This window comes from Centroberyx affinis, unplaced genomic scaffold (genome assembly GCF_046629955.1).
Source record: "Centroberyx affinis isolate AG114_WGS23_722 - 3 ecotype Tasmania unplaced genomic scaffold, CSIRO-AGI_Caff_v1 ptg000893l_1, whole genome shotgun sequence".
Classification (NCBI taxonomy): domain Eukaryota; kingdom Metazoa; phylum Chordata; class Actinopteri; order Beryciformes; family Berycidae; genus Centroberyx; species Centroberyx affinis.
In genome coordinates this window covers 528,211-546,341 of record NW_027279481.1, presented here as the reverse complement: position 1 = coordinate 546,341, position 18,131 = coordinate 528,211, and the positions used below count along the sequence as shown (strand labels likewise).

At 49.7% G+C, this 18,131-nt stretch overlaps 1 protein-coding gene across 2 annotated transcripts in view; it reads left to right on the top strand.

The window, feature by feature from the left end:
* The window catches only part of midn (midnolin), a 30,746-nt gene that overhangs the window by 8,321 nt on the left and 4,294 nt on the right, over window positions 1-18,131 (top strand). For both annotated transcript variants that reach the window (XM_071521516.1, XM_071521517.1), the window contains exons 5-7: window positions 8,139-8,699; window positions 10,189-10,312; window positions 10,548-10,871. In XM_071521516.1, coding sequence (XP_071377617.1) covers window positions 8,139-8,699; window positions 10,189-10,312; window positions 10,548-10,871 — 1,009 coding nt within the window. The remainder of the gene's footprint in view (window positions 1-8,138; window positions 8,700-10,188; window positions 10,313-10,547; window positions 10,872-18,131) is intronic.

The following is an 18,131-nucleotide window of genomic DNA, read 5'->3' as shown; positions in this document are numbered from 1 at the left end:
CCCTGGCAGCGCAGTAGACTTTTCTCATGACATCTAAGCTGTATTAAGCCACTACCTCCTGACAGCCCATCAAAACGGCCGTATTTTCTACTCTCTTCTCCTTCTGTCTGCCAAATAGAGGTTGTGTGTACGGCTTACATATGCACTCATGCGCATGCACACACACACACACCACAGAATTGACAGGGTATATTTAAGAGGATTTCTCAGGCTGCTTGGAGAATGAGAAAATGTCTGATCCTAGTAGTAAAATGAATGTATATTTACAGGACAAGCAGCGAAGGGAAATGAAAGTAATATTTACTATTTCTGGGCATATGTAGGCAGTGACATCAGCTCTCCATATATTGATCTCTGTATTTGACAGAAAGAGAAGGATTATGTGTCCCTCTCTGCACACAGGGACTATTTGCTCATTGATGCACATTGATGTTAGAATGAAAGCCAACCAGGCAGGCAGGCATCACCCTCACCATCCCCCATTGCCCTTCCCCCATACAGCCACCTCTTTGTTCCTGTCTTAAAGCATGAACACCAAACCTGCCCAGCTGACAAACCCTCTAACACAGAACAATGATTGAGGGTCAGTCTTTAAGTTTGGCTCTCCCCCATGACCTCCTTTCATCCTCCATACATCTATAGGCCTTGGCTATACCCAATTGACTGCAGCTACAGCGGCGCATACCGGTTTCAAAATCAATGCGCGGCCCAGCTGGAGGGAGGCTGCAGATTGACAAATTTTGCCTTGAAGAGTAACACAGATTGCCTTGGGAGGAGGCGGTGTGTTGCCACTGCTCGCATCCCCGTGGAATACGTTGTTACATATCTGTTCTACTTTTCTCCCTCATTCCCCCCCTTGAAGACATCGCTGCTGCCGACTGTCTCCTCCAGTCCTCCTGTACTCCCCTCTTCCTCCTCCTCCTCCTCCTCCTCCTCCAGGAACAGCTTTGTCATTATGTCTGGAAGCGGACAGATGCAAACTAGTGGGATCTAACAATCTGTGGGGAGTCACCTCTGGGTCACCCGCTCCTCATTTCCTCTACTCCGCCTCCCTCAGGGGGTGCCATGCTGGGCCAGACAGGTGGAGGAGAGGAGAGAGAGAGAGAGCTCAGTGTACAAGTCTTTCTGTGGTGTGTTTTGTGTGTGTGTGTGTGTGTTCTGTAGTTTAGAGGTAATGGGGAGGATGAGTGCACATGCCTGCATGACTCAGAGATGAAGAAATAGAGGACAGTCTGATGAAAGGATGGAAATAAAGAGGAAAGAGGGCAGAGGGCATTTTGCTGAGATATCTGCCACTGGAGAGATTTAGCTTACTACTCTGACTAAGATTTTATAGAGAAAAGTTGAGATTGTGGAGAATGATGTGTATATGGAAAACAAATTTGTGTGTGTGGGTAGGTGGGTGGGTACAGGGTGCACACACATGCAAGTGTGTGTGTCTCTGTACCTGTACATGTCGGTGTGCCTGTACATGAGTGTGTGTAAAACAGCTCAATGCAGTTGGTCAATATGTTTCTTTTTCCAGTCCTGCACCCTGTACCCACCTTATCTAGATGCTAGTTAATCAGCCAGATGGACGCTACTGGAAATCATTGGAGAGTAATTGTATTGAGGATTTGGGAGTGGAAGGAATTGAGAAATGACTGAGTCAGTCTGTTGGTCAATATGAGAGGATCCACCCCTTTTTATAGCACACAGCCCCCTCTGTCCTTCTCTCTGCCATTGAAATGAAGGCTTTTTATATGCATGCAGCTAAAGAGAGGGAGTCTTTGCTCTTTAGAATGGTAATACATGGCTTTTTGTTACCTAAATGAAAGCTACATAAATTAATTTGTCGCTGAATGTGTAAATCAAATTGTGTATGGAATGAAAGACAATGCTGATCTGAAGGCCTATTCAGTCCCTACTCATGTAAATCCTGGCCTTGAAAATTGCATTAATAAGCTGATCACGGAGCATTTTTGCACCTGTATAATCCCCTTTGTGATGCTTATACACACTGTGGGTGGGGGATGCTGGGATGGGTGGAGGGAATCAAGGTGTGTTGTAGAGCAATCAAGGAAGAGATAGATTTTGCGGAGGATTTCATTGTCCCATTGTGTGTATTTATCCGTGTGTGTGTGTGCGTTCTGATGTGTATTTTTGATGTCTCTGTGTCTTTGTGTGTTCCCTCGTCCAGCAGCCGGGGAATCTTACGTGTCTATATTTGAGTCGTGACCATCATTGTTTTCCATTCCCTGGCGGCACTGAGCCTTTGTGATTCAAGTAGCAGGCATCGTGACTAGTGGGGCTACTGTGTGGGAGGATGGAGGCCAGGAATATCACATCTGATGGCCACCACCCAGTCTAATGAAGCCAATTAGGCGCACGCTACTGTGGAACCAGAGAGGCTGGGGTCAAGGCTTCTGTCACTGCCGTCTCCAAAGACTCGGGTCAATTCACTCACTCTCAAATTCAGACTGGAGAGAGGGAGTGTTTTCTAAAGAAAGACAACATTCTCTGCATTCTCTGGGGTTATTTCTCTCTCCCTCTCTGCTTGCTTTCTTCCCTCCATCCTCGTCACACTCCCCACCCCTCTCCTGCCGGGTGGACTACGGCCTGTCTCCTCCTTTATTGGCTGTACCCCCTCTGAACTAGACGTGACTAGAAGCCTATTTCTGATGCTCATTCTGTCTCTCTGCTCCATCAGAGAGAAAATTCACCTTCGTCTCACGCAGATGAGATGTTGTTTTCTCTGTCTCCTGTTGTTGCTGCTGATGATGTTGTTTTTACACGTATCCACAAATCTCTGTGGCTGGTTACAGAAGCTGCTCGTTGTTAAGCTATGCCCCCCTTCCCCTTTCCCCACCAACACAGGGCCTTGGTTAGAATGTATTAATCAGTGGGTATCAAAGGCGCTGTGCATCAGTGGAGTGTTTATGAAAGAGGGGAGTGTGAGCAGCAGGTGCTGTCTTACTGCAGGCGAAGGAGAGAGAGAGAGAGAGAGAGAGAGAGAGAGAGAGATTTCTTTGCTGTTGCTTGACTTGAAAGGGAGCTAATGCAAGAGGGTTGGGGGTTGAGAGGGCCGTATGTGTGTGTGTCAAACAGCTCAATGCAGTTGGTCAGTTGGATTGTTGGCACAGTTGGAGCGAGAGGAGTGTGGGCTTTAGCAGGAACCTGATCATTATGAACTTTGCCATTCTGATCTCTCTTTTCACTCAGCCGATCAAATTCAGTGATGGCCAGCTGGTCCTCTCTTGCTCCTCTTGCCCCCTCTGTTTCTTATCAGGCAGTATTACAGACGCCTATCTCTCCAGTGGGGCCTTTGAAGAGCACCCGGCCCGCTTTTAGGATTTGGGGCATGATTCAAGTCATTGATTTTTTTTTCCTCTTCTCTTTTTAGAGCCTGTTATTGCATCTTTAGCCAGTGTATATCTGCAGAGAGACTATCAATAGTGTCCTGGTGTGATCAAAACATCTAGGTCGATAGCTGGGTTAATAAGCAGAGGGTTTGAACCCAACCTCTCACCTGGCTGTTTGATAGGTGAGCAGCTGCATTGGCTGCATTGGAGCCAGAATACGGCTGGAGGAGACTGCTTCCTCCTCTGAAGGCTTCCCTCACTCCACCCTTCTATCCTGCCCTCCAATCCTCTATCCTCTTTTCTCCAGCACAAAGCTGCTCAGTTGTTCATGAATGTCAGCTCAGTGCTGCCAGCGCTCTCTATCCTTCCCTCCCTCTCCCTCTCACCCTCCCTCAGTCTCTCGACGTCTCCTCCTCCCTCTCTCCTTATCTCTTTCCCTTAGTTCGCTTAGTGTGCAAAGGAAGAACGACTGCAAATGAGTTCCTTGAACCACAGGGACCCCAATAAATAAAACTGTCAGCCAGAGATGTCGAGAGAAAAAAAGAGAGAAGGAGCCAGAGGCACACTCTCACTGAATATTTCATCACCCAACGCCACCACCACCACCACTCTGACACCCTACCCCCATCTCCCGCATCCCCCATCCCCCTCGACATCCTTGCTCCCTCCTTCTCTCCTGCCATCCTCCCCCTTTGCCTCCATCTTTGCTCCACCCCTCCTCCCCTGGCCGCCCCTTATCATATTCTCCCCCGTCACTGCATAGCAACCAAAGCCTGCTGCTAAACAAAATGCCACCCCGGTCCCCAACAACTAAAACAAAATGGTTGATGGGGATGGCTTGGAGGTCAGTTTGAGAGAGGAACAATGATGGTAATGAGGGGGGACGGCTCTTTATCAACACCTGTATATCACTGAATAGACGCCTCTGTCATTACATTGCCCACATATTTTCAATGAAATATAATCTCCTTTATGTGTTGTCTCTGTTTTGAACAAACGCAGACCTTGTTCTTATGGCATGACCTCTTGTCTACCTCTTCTCTTTGCATACCGCTGGTGCTACATCAGAAAGAGAACAATGACGGGTTGGTCTGTCTCTGTCTGTCTTAACACAACAAAAGTGGGGCCCTCCACTCTCCTTGTCTTGCTTCTCTCATAACAAGCCACTACAGACAGCCTTAAGTTGCTTTTGTACAGACTTGGAATTTGTCGAGTGTACTACGAGGAGCACGGTGGAGAAAGAAATGGAGGAGGAGGAGGAGGAGGATTGCAGACTCAAAGACAAGCGGAGAAGCTCTCTTTTGTTTGCCTGTGATGTTCCAGAAAGCTCTATCTGGTGTTTGTCCTGACGTCAGCGGTAGCCAGCCACATTTTCTGTCTTGGCTGTGCTCCTGAGAGCAGACAGGCATGTTTGGACTGGAGCTGAGCTGCTAGCCGAGACCTCTGGGAATCATCCGCTAGCCAGCTCTCCAGCTCCAGAGGCCCCCCATCAACCCCCCCTCCTCTCTCTCTCACAGTCTCTCTCCGTCTGGGAGAGGCTTGCTGTTACACGATCACTCTAGCCAATCTAGCCTCTGGCAGGCAGGCCGGCCTGTATCATCCTCCACCTCCTCCCTTCCCTCAGGAAACAGGCCCTATTTCAGGTGTTCCACTCCACAGCCCCCGGCTCCAAGCTACACAAGATGTTCGCCCTCCTTTTCAGTCGGAGGTGTTGGGAAATGACATGTCAGGCGAAACTGATGCAGGCCTTAGTTTGGAGGACTGGAATTTCACACGTGAGGGCTTGTTTTGGCTTCTTTTGTGTATTTTTTTGAGGGAATAGAAGGCGGAACCGCAGAGATGTGAGAGTGACCGATGGTGGAAATGGTCAGATTATAGTAGTTGAGATCCCCCTGTCATTTTCTCTCCGAGTGAAATGTCTATGTTTATGTGGGTTTGTGGCCTTTTAATTTCTTACCTAAAGAAAATGTTGAGGTGGGTGGTGTGTGTGTGTATGTGCGGAGACCCCATGTGAGTCAGACAGATGGTTACAGAGGAGGAGATCTCTGCATGCATTTTTAGCTTGCATGTATGTGAGACTAAGCGGGGTTTGCGTGAGCAACTTAAAAATTGACTTTATGAGTCAACGACTGAGACGCCAAGACCAGGAGTGACAAACCCACTGAGGGAGGGAGAGATGGAGGAGGGAAAAAGAGAAAAAAAACAAAGTGTGAGGGAGAAAGCTTGTCTCTCTAGCAGGCTAATTTGAAGTCTGCCATGTGGTGTTGGGAGCTCAGTAGGAGTACATGAATTTCATCTTGGTGGTTTTGAATAATCCACACTAGTCATTAAAGGGTAATCAAGACGCCTCTCTATCTTTATGTTTCTCCTGCCCCGCTCTCCCTCTCCTTCACTCTCACTCACTATCTCCCTCCTCTCTTTCCAGTTAGTCTTCCCCAGGCATGTCAGATAGTGATGTGTCATTGCTTCCGTCCCACACACACACACACACATGCACACACACACACACACTTAGAGAGTGCGAGAGAGAGAGAGAGAGAGAGAAAGAGGAAGAGCAAAGACACACAATCTCCCTCCCCTCCAAACTAAACACTGGACTACCAGTCTCCCTCAGGGCCTCTGACTTTGTATATGTGTGAGTTTTTGTGTGTGTGTGTGTGTGTGTGTGTATTGGGGGTTGGCAAACTGCCGACTCATTTTCTTGACAGCTGTCAGTCAGAGACACAATCAACATCTCCTCCCCCTCTGCTCCTCTTTTCTCGCTCCCTCCCCCTTTCACCCCCAGCTTTTTTTTTTCTTTTATCTCCCCCCGCCCAGCTCCCCAACACACACACACACACACATACACACACACACACACACACACACACACACATCCTGTCTGTCGGGTCACAGGTGACCTTTTTGTACGTGGAGTTTCCTAGAGCCATCTCATCTAACACCCTGCTCTGTTCTCCGCCTCACTTCACACCCTGCCTTGGCTCAACAAGAACACAATGTTTCAGGGCCTGTTGAGTTTATTGTTTTACCACAGCAGGGTAATCATGGCAGGCGTGGACTGTATCAACAAGCCATTAGTCCCTGAGTTTACACTCTGACATGCCAGTTTCTGTTTAGCTGCCAGTCTCATTTTAGATGTTTTAGCCATTTTGGGTGTTATTATGTAGTTGTTGCGACACAAACCGTCAGATGTCCCCGGCCCCCTCGTCCTCTCACCCGCCTCTCTTCTCCCTCTATCCTCTTTTCCACGGCGTGTCAATACCAATGTGCAAAGGTCACCCTGGCTTCAGAGAGGCAGCGGTCGATAGAGAAATAAATAAGCAGAAGAAAAGGGAGAGAAGTGATGGAGGGCAGAGCCTGGTGATTCACAGGGTTAACTACAGGCCAGCGCCACACAAGCACACTCCAAAGGCTGCAGGGTCTTTAGGGGGAGCGCCACCTTTGCTCTCCTTCACTCTCCTTCACTCTCCTTCACTCTCCTTCACTCTCCTTCTCCCTCTTTTTATGTATTTCTCTATGGCTTACCGTCTCTGCTTTGTCACTGTTCTGTCTCTTTCTGTTTCTCTCTGTCTCCTGCCCTCTTTGTGCTCTCTCCTCCCCTCCTGTAGCTTTTCTGTGCTCCCTTCTGCCTTTCTCTTACCCCCACCCCACCTCTCTCACCCTCGCTCCCTCCCTTCCTCCCTCTCTCAGGACTGAAAGCACACAGGCAATAGGGGGTGTCGAAACCTTTTTGGACAGAGGCGTCACTTTGTATTAGTCAAAGCCTGTTGTTTCTTTTTTGCTTCTATTTGGGGAGAACCTGAGACGTCATTACTGCTGAGTCTTCAGGACCCGAAGAAGCTTTCTGACCCCTGAATGCCTCTCCCTAGAAAATACACACGCACGCACGCACGCACACACACACACACACACACACGCACATCAGCAGTGAGTGGCAGGACACAGCAGCAGAGCCACAGACATGCAAGCAAGGGCAAGGGAAGGGGAGGGGGGACAAGAGAACTTTTGTTGTTTAGTGTGAGTCCTCCAGCCAAGTCGTGACAACTCCGCTATCCTGTGTGTATTTGTGTGTGTGTGTGTCTGTTCGGGCCACGGGTGGGTCAGTCGGGGCCTCCACACTTGGCTCCTGTTGCCATTCTCAGAGCTCCAAAAATGGGCAGCCCTTCCAGATCCGCCGCAGACCCGCGGACAATCGGCCATTCTGTGTGTGAGAGGCAGGCGGGGTGTATTTCCTGGACGCAGGGCTGATTTTTCAGGCCCTGGGCCAGACAGAAGGGTGGCCTTTGTCTCTGTGCTGAATGGCACTGCAGACTAAGAACTGACTGAGGGGCAGTGGGAAGCAAGCAGGAGTGGGCTGTGTTTGTGAGTGTGTGTGTGTGTGTGTGTGTGTGTGTGTGTGTGTGTATGTATGTGTGCTTTCCAATGGATCTCTTCATCCACCCCACCCCAACAGATGTAAATAGGCCAGTGTTAGAGAATGGTGATTGATTGCAGGATGGGCTAATGTGGTGTGTCTATCTCTTTCTACTAGAGGGGGACTGTGTGCCGGTCTGTGTATTTTAACTGCCATACATGGCACAGGCAGTTCATTTACAAAGGAAGAAGTCAACATGCATAGGAGATACTCTCTCTTTCTTTGAAAGGCTTTGGTTTTGGTGGAGTTTGTCAATACCACTGTGTCAATAAGTCGTGTATCGCCTTTTGTCATTTGCCAAAGTAGTATTGTTAGTTTTTCCAGGAACCAGGTGAATGATTTTAATCACTCAATGTCTCTCGCTTCCTGTTTCCTCTCTGCAGGTCAGTGACTTCCTGTCCGGCCGCTCTCCACTCACCTTGGCGCTGCGTGTGGGCGATCACATGATGTTCGTCCAGCTCCAGCTGGCGGCGCAGCAGTCCGGCGGTCCCCAGCTCCAGCACAGACACCTCATCGCCCGGGGCAACGCAGAGAGCGCTATGGGACAGCCCACAGGGCAGCCCCGCGTCCCCCACCCTCACCCGCACTCCCACCACCACCCCCACCCCCACCCCCACCCACACAGTCACCCCAACCCCCACTTGTCCCAGCCTCACCCGGTTCCCTCCACCCCCTCTCCCCCCGGCTCCCCCTCCTTCCCGCTGCCCTCCACGCACCAGCCGCTCCCTCCCATGTACCACCAGTCGCCCTCCTCCAGTCACTGTAGCCCCCCTACTCCTCCTCCTCCAGCCCACTCCCCACGCCCGTCCCACTTGCCCGGGGGTCTGTTCCGCTCACCCCACCATCATCATCATCATCATCACCACCACCACCAGCCTTCCTCAGGCCAACCCAGCCCCCAGAGCAGCCAGGCCAGCCCTGTAGCCCCAGTCCTCTGCCCTGAGGTGAGCCTTAACAATGTAATGGCTGTACAAAAAGCCAGGGGTTAGGGGTTCGGTTCCCTCTGGAACCGTGCATGCTAAAAACACGAGACTGTAAGGTGCTTTGGATTAAACTGCCCACCGAATGCCATATTCTCTGTTATAAGCATTACAGTGGCTTTAAATGTACATAAATATACTGACGTCATCATATCCACTTAACCTTCTCATGAATGAGCAATGGAGGCGATGGGTTATGACCGTTTGACCTGAGTCTCATGCACACAACTAAATCATCCTCCATTAGATTGATTAGATTAGTGGGATATCCTAGCAGCATGAGGGCAAACCCGTGGTTTACTCAGGTCTCGGGAAGGTTTACACGTGATGTGTGCGCGCTTCCAAACCAGACTCCAGTCCAAACAATTACTCACCACAGAGGTACAGTCTGCTTCCCAAATGTACACACAGGCACACACACACACACACATGCGTAGGCACACAGCCATAACCTAGGCAAGGCAGGAGGGCATGGCGTTCCATGTGACCTCATCCAGCCCAATGGGATGAAAGGGGAGAAGAGAGGGAGAAAAATAAAGTGAATGAGAGAAAAAAGAGGGGAAGAGAGACAGTTAATGAATTAGTTTGTTTCCAGGCGTAGGTTGTTGTCTCATTGATCATTAACCTTTGCAGCCCTTTATTTGGCAACTTGAAGGGGCTAAGTTTGGCTTTAAGAACTTTAAGAACAGCTACATACACACATACACACACTTTGTTGTCTCCAACAACCAACTTTGTTATTTACTTTCTCTCACTCCCCGAGCTCCAGTTTTTGGAAAGTGAAACAGAACCAGATGTCAGTGGACTATGTGGGAGAGTTTGGTTCACAACAAGGGAGATAGAAATACAGGCCAATGGAGCAGTGAGAAAAAGGAAACGGCTATTCCTCATCTGGCTCTCACGAGCCTGACACGCACACACACACACACACACACACACAAACACTGGCCTCTGCGTGGGTTTCGATTTCACTTTCAGTTCTTGGTAGAGTGATCCAAGTTAAGGCGAACTAGCTAGGTTGCCAAGTTGGGTCTGATATCAGTTGGAGGTAACCAGAGATCCTCGGCCTTATGGGGCCATACCAGGACATAGGGCTCAGGTTGCTGTTCTCTGGGTTTCTTGTAACGATCACCCTTTGCAACATAGGTTACTTGCATCACCCTATACTGCAAATGTTAGTTCCGACACCCTGAAGTAATGGATACTTACAATACCCATGACAGCATCTTGGGACATAGCGTGCATCATATCTAGAGCGTAGGTCAGAACATGGTTTGCAACATCGCACAGTTCATGTTATGCGTGCATGTCCCATTGCACAACTTGGTGGCTATTGCAATGTAGGATGAGGACATTTTTCGCAGAGACATACGTATGTTGTGTCTTGTTTTGATTCAACAGCTTTCTCGTGTGTAGAAGCCTCACTTTGTCTGTGTTGGATGTGTTTCTCCAGGCTAACTGCAGCACCAAGAGCCCCAGCAGTGGCACTAGTCCCTCGGCACGCTCCCGTAAGCCTGGCGCCATTATTGAGAGCTTTGTCAACCACGCTCCCGGAGTCTTCTCAGGGACCTTTTCAGGTGAGGGGACAGTGAGCTTAGCCAAAAACTAAGAATTATCACTGATCTGTGCAATAGCCATGCAAACTATGAGGTCTAGTTGGAAGCGTCTTTTATGCTTCACATATGTGACACACATATATGTATATAGCCTAAATACTCTGTAAATACTCTTGTCTTTTTCCAATCTGTTTTATATCAATAACTCAATAGCTATCTCTCCTAACTCTTTTCTCTCCCTCGGTCCCTCTCTCAGGCACTTTGCACCCTAACTGCCAGGACAGCAGTGGGCGTCCCAGACGAGACATTGGCACCATCCTGCAGATCCTCAATGACCTCCTGAGCGCCACACGCCACTACCAGGGCGTGCCCCCCTCCCTCACCCAGCTCCGTTACCAGACCCAGTGTGGCTCCCCCACCTCCCCGGCCCCCTCACCCCCTCCTTCACCCCCGGCCGCTGGCATGACGGGCCTCTCTGCCAAAGCTACCTCGGTGCCCGCCGGCAGCCCCAGCAGCCCTCCGCCGACTCTTCATCCGCTGGTGCAGTGCCAGAGCCAGATCCGCATGTGCAAACCCCCTGGTGAGTGACTCTACTCCACACTCACTATGCTCATGGAAGCATGTCATGTACAAAAAAACAGAACACACACTCACCCACACGCACACACACACACGCACAGACATGCGCGCACACACACACACACGCACGTACACAAAGGCTTTGTGTAGCCCCTGAAGCCCTTGAGAAGCAGATGTTGCTGCAGTTGTCATGGCTGTGGATGAGTGTGTGTGTGTGTGTGTGTTTTGTGTGTGTGTGTGTGTGTGTGTGTGTGTGTGAAACAACTGCAGTCTAAAGCTTGTCAAGGAATTTCAATGAGCTGTGCGCCTCCATTACAACCTATAGGAGAATTCTCATCAGCTTTGTCTTTCAGTTTCTATTCACATAACATATCCTGGTTAGCTATCAGTTCTGTTATGATGATTTTGCATCATGGTCTTGTTCAAGCTGTTAGCTTCACCTTTGAGATACTGACGGGGCAACCACGGAAAAAAAAGATAAAAGAAACCACTCATACAGAAATTGTCTTGGGGTTTGAGAGAGAGGAGAAGAGGAAGAGATGGGAGGGAGGGAGGGAGGGAGGGAGGGAGGGGGGGGCTCTCCTTAGTAATGCAGTACAAGCTTCTCCAGACCTGTTCAGTCAGGCTTCACTTGTCAGGGAGCAGAGCTGGCTTTGTGCTTGTGCGCAGAGGAGATAGGTTTACCCCTTCAAGCCTGGGCTGGGCTATGTTTAGATTAGATTAGGCTTTGGATGGTTTGACTTACCTCTTAAAGATGGGGCTGGAGCTGGGGCATGTATGGACTGGGGCTGGACAAGGCTTGACATACCCATGCCCAGGGGCAGGGAAGGGGGAGGGGTTGGAGTTAAGCTAATGTTAATTTGGGACTAGGTTTGGGTGTTATAAAGTCTCCTTTCCTTGGAGAGACACAGGATGTTGAGAGTGTCAGACAGATGTCCAGAACTGATAACATTCAGTCGGTATTGTAAGGTTAGACTGGCTGTGCCGAGAGCAACAGCATTGTCCTCTGCTGCCTCTTTATCTCCTGTTGAGGAAATCGAGCTATTCTTCTGCGAGCCGCTGGTAAATTTTGTTGAATAGACAGACGGGGAGGATCCTTGAATTGAGTGATTAATGTTTAATGTTTTCCTTTGTTTGAAAAAGTAGAAGCATACACCTCTATTGTCTGTGCATGCGGACATAGTCTGGCTGTGCCCCCTGTATTGTGACCTTCTGTTTCCAGCAGAATGGGAGCGTTTCTGCCATAGGAACTGAGCAAAAGTTCACTGAGAATGCACAGGGTTCCTCTGCATTACCCCGGGTGCCCTTACAAGTGTTCAGCGAACAGTTGGAATAACACAGGCTTATTTTCCTAACTCAGGGAAGACCCTTCCTTCACTGCCCCCACCCACTCCCTCCGTCCTCCCCTCATCTCCCTCTCTCTCTCTCATGCTCCTCCTTCGTCTGCACTCAACGGCCCATGCCACTCTTTCCCCCCATTGCCGTCCAAAAACAGCCTCGTCTGTAAAATCCATCTTTCTTTCTCTCTTCCTCCTATTCACCCCTCTCCCTCTTTCCATGTCTGTGTTGTGCATCAATACATTGTCTGTGTCCATTTGGCCTTTAAATAGATAGATTTATTCAGAAACGCAGTGCTGAAAGAATTTGCTTTGTGTAGTACAGGGCAGTGAGAGGAGGAGGACACGGAGGGGGAGTTTTAAAACCACAACACTAAGCCTCCATTCATCACATGGGTGTTTATATCCGGTCCATCAGTCTACCAACTGCCCACTGATTAACCAGGGCTTCCAGCTGAGAAGTAACAAAAAACAGAAAAGGTGAAAGAACAGCCTCTCTAATGCCCTTTTCTGACTTTACTGCCTTGGTCCAAATTCCTGTTCACAGTATACACTTCCAGAAAGTGTTGTGAATGGGTAACCTGACCAACCAAGCACAGTTCAACTCACTGAGACAATGAATGTGCTGGTCTGTTAGCGTGGACAGAGGCTGTGTAGCTGCTTGTTCGTCATTCCACAAGGAAGCCGATGACTAAGCTCTCTGAGATGGTCTTATCAGCCAACACCTGATGGAAGACTTACTGGACTTAACACTGCAGCTTAACTCTGCTTCGCAGAAACCTGCTTCTATTCAGCCACAGGAATCACCTGTGCTTACTGTGGAGAAGTGTCTGCCTGAATGTGTGTGTGTGTGTGTGTGTGTGTGTGTGTGTGTAGCAGTCTAACTCAGGTTGAGACAGCCTCTTGCAAATGTCACATAGCTTGGCTGTCTCCTGAGAGCCTTTACCCTTTCCACTGCAAGTTCATGTGCGAAGGGGAGAAGACAGGCGTGAATAAAAAGCTTGAACACACACACACACACATACACACACACAGCCACAAATGCCTGGTTAAAGGCTAGGCGACTAGCTTGGTTTCGTGGCTGGGTGTATAGTATTGCTGAGTGCAGGGCTTTGTCAGCCCAGGATCAGTGTTGGATTCGAACAGGAGGGCTTTGGGACGGCCTGGCAGGCTGATTGTTAGCTAAATTCCTTTGCTGAGTGTGGTGGACCTCCCCTGCACCCCCGCCTTCTTCCCTCTAGCCCCCTGCCCAGCCAAACCCATTGTGTGGGGGCCAGGGACTGGGGCTGCATACAGGGCACCAGGCTGAGCCATTGTGGGGCAGAGGAGGGGAGGGCTATGGGATTATAGGGCTGCCTTTTAGACCCACTCCCACTGCAGCTGCTTAGTTCAACACAGGCACGCAGAGAGGGGCAAAGCAGGGGCAAAATTAGCACTGAATGAAAGGGGGACAGCTCCCTTTCCCCAGTGCCTCCTTCCCCTCTTCTGTCCCTTCCACATCCCTTTACCCCCTCCCGTCCCCTTTCGATCTGTCAGGTCAAGTTAGCTTAGTACAGGCTGGGGCTGGGCGAGGCGAAGAAGGAGGGAGGGAGGTAGGAAGGTAGAGGGACAGGGGAGCAGAATGAGAGAGAGACAGAGAAAGATCACATGCCCTGAGCCTTCAGTCTCATTGTGCCCTGTATTTAAGCCTTGACCTGCTGGGCCAAGGTACCATGCATTATCCACCGGCAAGCTTCATTCGTCTGTCATCACACATGTAAGACTGCTGCGGCCGGTGACACACACACGCACACACACACACACACACACACACACACACACACTGACACACGCGCACCAGTAACTCAGCAAATGCCCCAGCGACGCAATACAGCACAGAGCTATCTAGCAAAGCCAGCCAAGCACATCAGGTGCCCTTTCATTGTCGACAAGGAGAAAGAGAGGGAGAGAGAGAGAGAATGCAAATTAAGTCTAAAAGTCATTGAAGAGCTTGTCTCCCTGCAGGGCTGTCGATGCCCTTTCACTGGCTGTCAAAATGCTCATATTAGCTCTGCTTTGATTGGTTGCTTCAGTTTCTGTCTGATTGGCTGGCTTACATTTTTCTGTTGTTTGACTGGATAGCTCATTTAGGCCTCCTGTTTGATTTGCTGGGTCCGTCTATTCTGGGTTCCTAGGTTCTTTAGAGTGCTCCCTCATGGACCTGACTGTTGCTTGCCTCTAGATCTAGAGCTACAGGGCTCCAAAAGATTGACTTTGATAGGTCAGAGGGCTGTGGAGTGCTAGGTCTGATGTGATGGGGGCAGATCTGCACCCAAATGCTCCTTCACCCAATTCCACCATGCATGTAAACCAGATTAACACAGGGAGGCCTGAGGGGCTTGGCTGAATGACTCTGAAAATGTCCCTCATCACATCTGTGAATGTCACGTTGTGATCTCAAATAAATGGAAATATTAAAAAGACACGCTTCATGTTCAGTGGTTAGCGGCAAATTTGTGTAATTTTAGAATATTACAGGGGAATTTGACCCTATTCACTTGCCGACACTTGGAATAGAATGGAGAGAGAGGCCACCAAAAGAGCAGACGGTAATACCAGAGGAAATCAAGGCTGACTTTGCTGCAATGTGATTTTCTCTTCTCTTTCTCTCTTCCCTCTATCTCTCTCTCTCTCTCTTTCACTCTTTCTCTCTCTCTCTCATCCTCTATCTGTAACCGCCCCTCCTCTTTTCCCTGGTTCCCTGGATGCTGAGCAAACACAATGTTCTCTCTGCAAGATCACAAGACTTATCAAGGCAAACAAACAAACAACAGCACTAAGACAACTGCTAATGAAGGCCAATCTTTATACAATCAATAAAAGGAGAAGCTCCTTTAATCTCCCCCTGTGTCCTGCACACTGCAGCCCTCCTCCCTCCTCTACCTCCATCCTCTCCCTCTCCTCTCCTCTCTCCATCCATCCCTCCCTCCCACCCGTCTTTGCTCCCTCTCTCAGTCCTTGCTGTGTTGCTGGGGTGGTGCTTTATAAGGCAAGGAAAATGGACTGACGCATTGATTATTCATAGATCACCCCTTCTTTCTGTCTCTGTCTCTCCCGCTCTCACTGTCTGTCTTTCTCTTGCTTCCTCTGCAGTGTGTGGTGTGTTTACAGGGCTTTTGTCAAAGTCCTTGGCTTTCACCAGAGAGGAGAATTTGGGGCTGGTGAACTTATCTGCTCTGAGTTGAGTTTTGGTGTGCTTAGCAGGCAGGAGAGAGGAAGGGTAAAATGAGAGAGGAGGAAAGGGAGACTGGCATTTCCGTCTTCTCTGCGGCCCTGACCTGTCCTCAGTTTCATATCTTCCACTGCAGGCTTCTAAGAAAAGATCTGTTGTTGCTTCCTCATCTGCCTTCTCTGTGTCACTCAGGGGTGTATATGAGGATGTAGGAGGGTTGATCTCTCTCTCTCTCTCTCTCTCTCTGTCTCTCTCTCTCTCTCTCTCTCTGTCTCTCTCTCTCTCTCTCTCTCTCTCTCTCTCTCTCTCTCTCTCTCTCTCTCTCTCTCTCTCTCTCTCTCTCTCTGTCTCTCTCTCTCTCTCTATGGGTCCTCCAAGGTTATTGTGCTCACGTCAACCCCACAGTTTCTGCAGCCAGGCTCTGGGCCAGTCTGTGTGTTTGTGTGTGCATGTGAGTGTGTGTGTGTGTATAGTCTGCCCTTCTTAGCCAGCCCTAATAATAGTCCTACTGTCATAAACATAGTCTGGAGTGTCCCAGTGGCCAGCTGTGTCCGGCCCAGCCGCCCAGGGCTCCGGTAGTGACGCTGATGAATGGACACACACACACACACACACACACACACACACACACACATACACACAGGTTTGGTTTAGCTCCAGGCACATTCCCAAGGCTCCTGCCAAGCCAAAGGCCAAGACCTCCTACCGGACCACCAAACTGCCCTTTTCTCTGTGTTTGTGTGTGTTTGTGTGTGTGTGTGTGTGTCTGTGTGTGTGTGTGTGTGTGCGCGCCTGCGTGCAGCGGGGCCTGCCCCAGGCCCCAGCCACTCCTCACTCAACCGACTTCAGCAGGTTGAACCACTAACAGCGACTGAGCAACTCCAAAGGCAAATAGTACCAGGAATGAAGATACAGAGAAACAGAAACTGTGTGCGCTGGCTTTGTGCGGTATAATTGCGTACAGCCGTATTACGACACAGCCGAGGGGTGGTTTTCGCTCTTGGCTAGTCGACACGAGGGAAGAAGGGGAAGAGGGAGGACTGGAGGGGGAACAAAGCCCTGCGGCAGTGTATATGGATGTCACATGGAGCTGAGGCAGCGGAACAATGGCCCTAATGTAGGAGGACCCCCCCGCCTCCCCCAGCATACCCCCTATTCTCTAGAGATGACGCTCTGCCCTCACGCACAGCACACACAGCATCTGGACGCACACACACACACACACACACACACTTGTATCAGACCTAAAACATATGTGTCTGTGTATACGAAATGTAATGTGAATAAGCCTCGCATTCTTTTCTGTTAAGTCCATTCGCATCCATTCTCCAAAAGCAGTGTTGGGGCTGCTCGGCGGTGGTTTGGTTCTTTAGTATGCGCTGCCAGACAGTGGTGAATATTTATAGCCGGAGAATGGCTCTGCACTGCTCGATCCGATAAGCAAATGAGGGAAAGAGGTAAATTAAGCCCACACAGAGTCCGGAATTCATTCCGATGGGGGGGAGGAAGAGCGGAGGAGGGCACAATTGATTCGGAAAACTGCCACCTACGGCTGATCCTTTACCCTCCACCCTCTTCCTCCGTCCTTTCCTCTATCCCCCTGTCACCCCTGGGGGAGGAATTCCTTAACCCCCCCACCCCTCCTCCTCCTTGCCCTCCTTCACACTGCCCCACCTATCTGTCTCTGGGGAGACATGGGGCAAGAGCTGGAGGAGGGAGGAGGGGGTGGGGTGGATGGGGTGGAAGAGGTGGGGGCCTGTGGGGAGAGAGGAGGGGGGGGGGGGGGGGGTTGTTGGGTCAATGAGCTGGGAGCAGGAAGCCGCAGCCATAAAAAAGGAAAAGAAGAAAAAAGCCAATCTTTCTCTCTCTCTCTCTCTCTCTCTCTCTTGCTCTCTCTCTCTCTCTCTTGCTCTCTCTCTCTCTCTCTCTCTCTCTCTCTCTCTCTCTCTCTCTCTCTCTCTCTCTCTCTCTCTCTCTCTCTCTCTCTCTCTCTCTCTCTCTCTCTCCGCTTACAATTTCCATTCGCTTGCATTTTCTATTGAAAGCCAATAGCGTTGTCCTGGGCCTGAGATGGATGGCTGCACTAGAGCTAAGGTTTAATCAATAGGTCTTTTTAATTTGCCATCGATCCATGTTAAAAGCTACTGCGGCTGTTGCTACCGTGTGTGTGTGTGTGTGTGATGTGCGTGCGCGCATGCGGCTGCGCGCGTGTGTGTATATGTGCATGCATGTGTGTACAAATTCTGTAAGTGTTTTTGTGTGAATACATGATGTGCTTGAATGCGAGTTTCAGTGTATGTGTGTGTGTGTGTGTTTGTGTTTTTTTTGTGCTAGTGTGTGCAGGAGAGGCAGAGACGGGTGCTGTGCTTTGGTTTATTGACATTCTAGCCCATTATTTAATTATTTCATTCCCAGACAGATACTAATGGAGCTAGCTAATAGATTGTGGTTGCTTTCCCTTCCTTCCAAGCCCCTGAATATACGTATAAATGGAATTAGGCTTGACTTGGCCACTGTGGGCAGGCATTCGCAGTGCTATGGAAGGCCTCTCCCTGGAGACTGGATTCTGCTATAGGCACATCAACAGCTGGAAATGCACTTAGTAGCACATCCAGTCGTTGTGGCATGTCATCTGCAATTATGTGTGCAGATATGACAGGCAGCTATTGGAATGCATTGTCTCTTGTCTTGTATGTTTGTTAGTATACTGGCC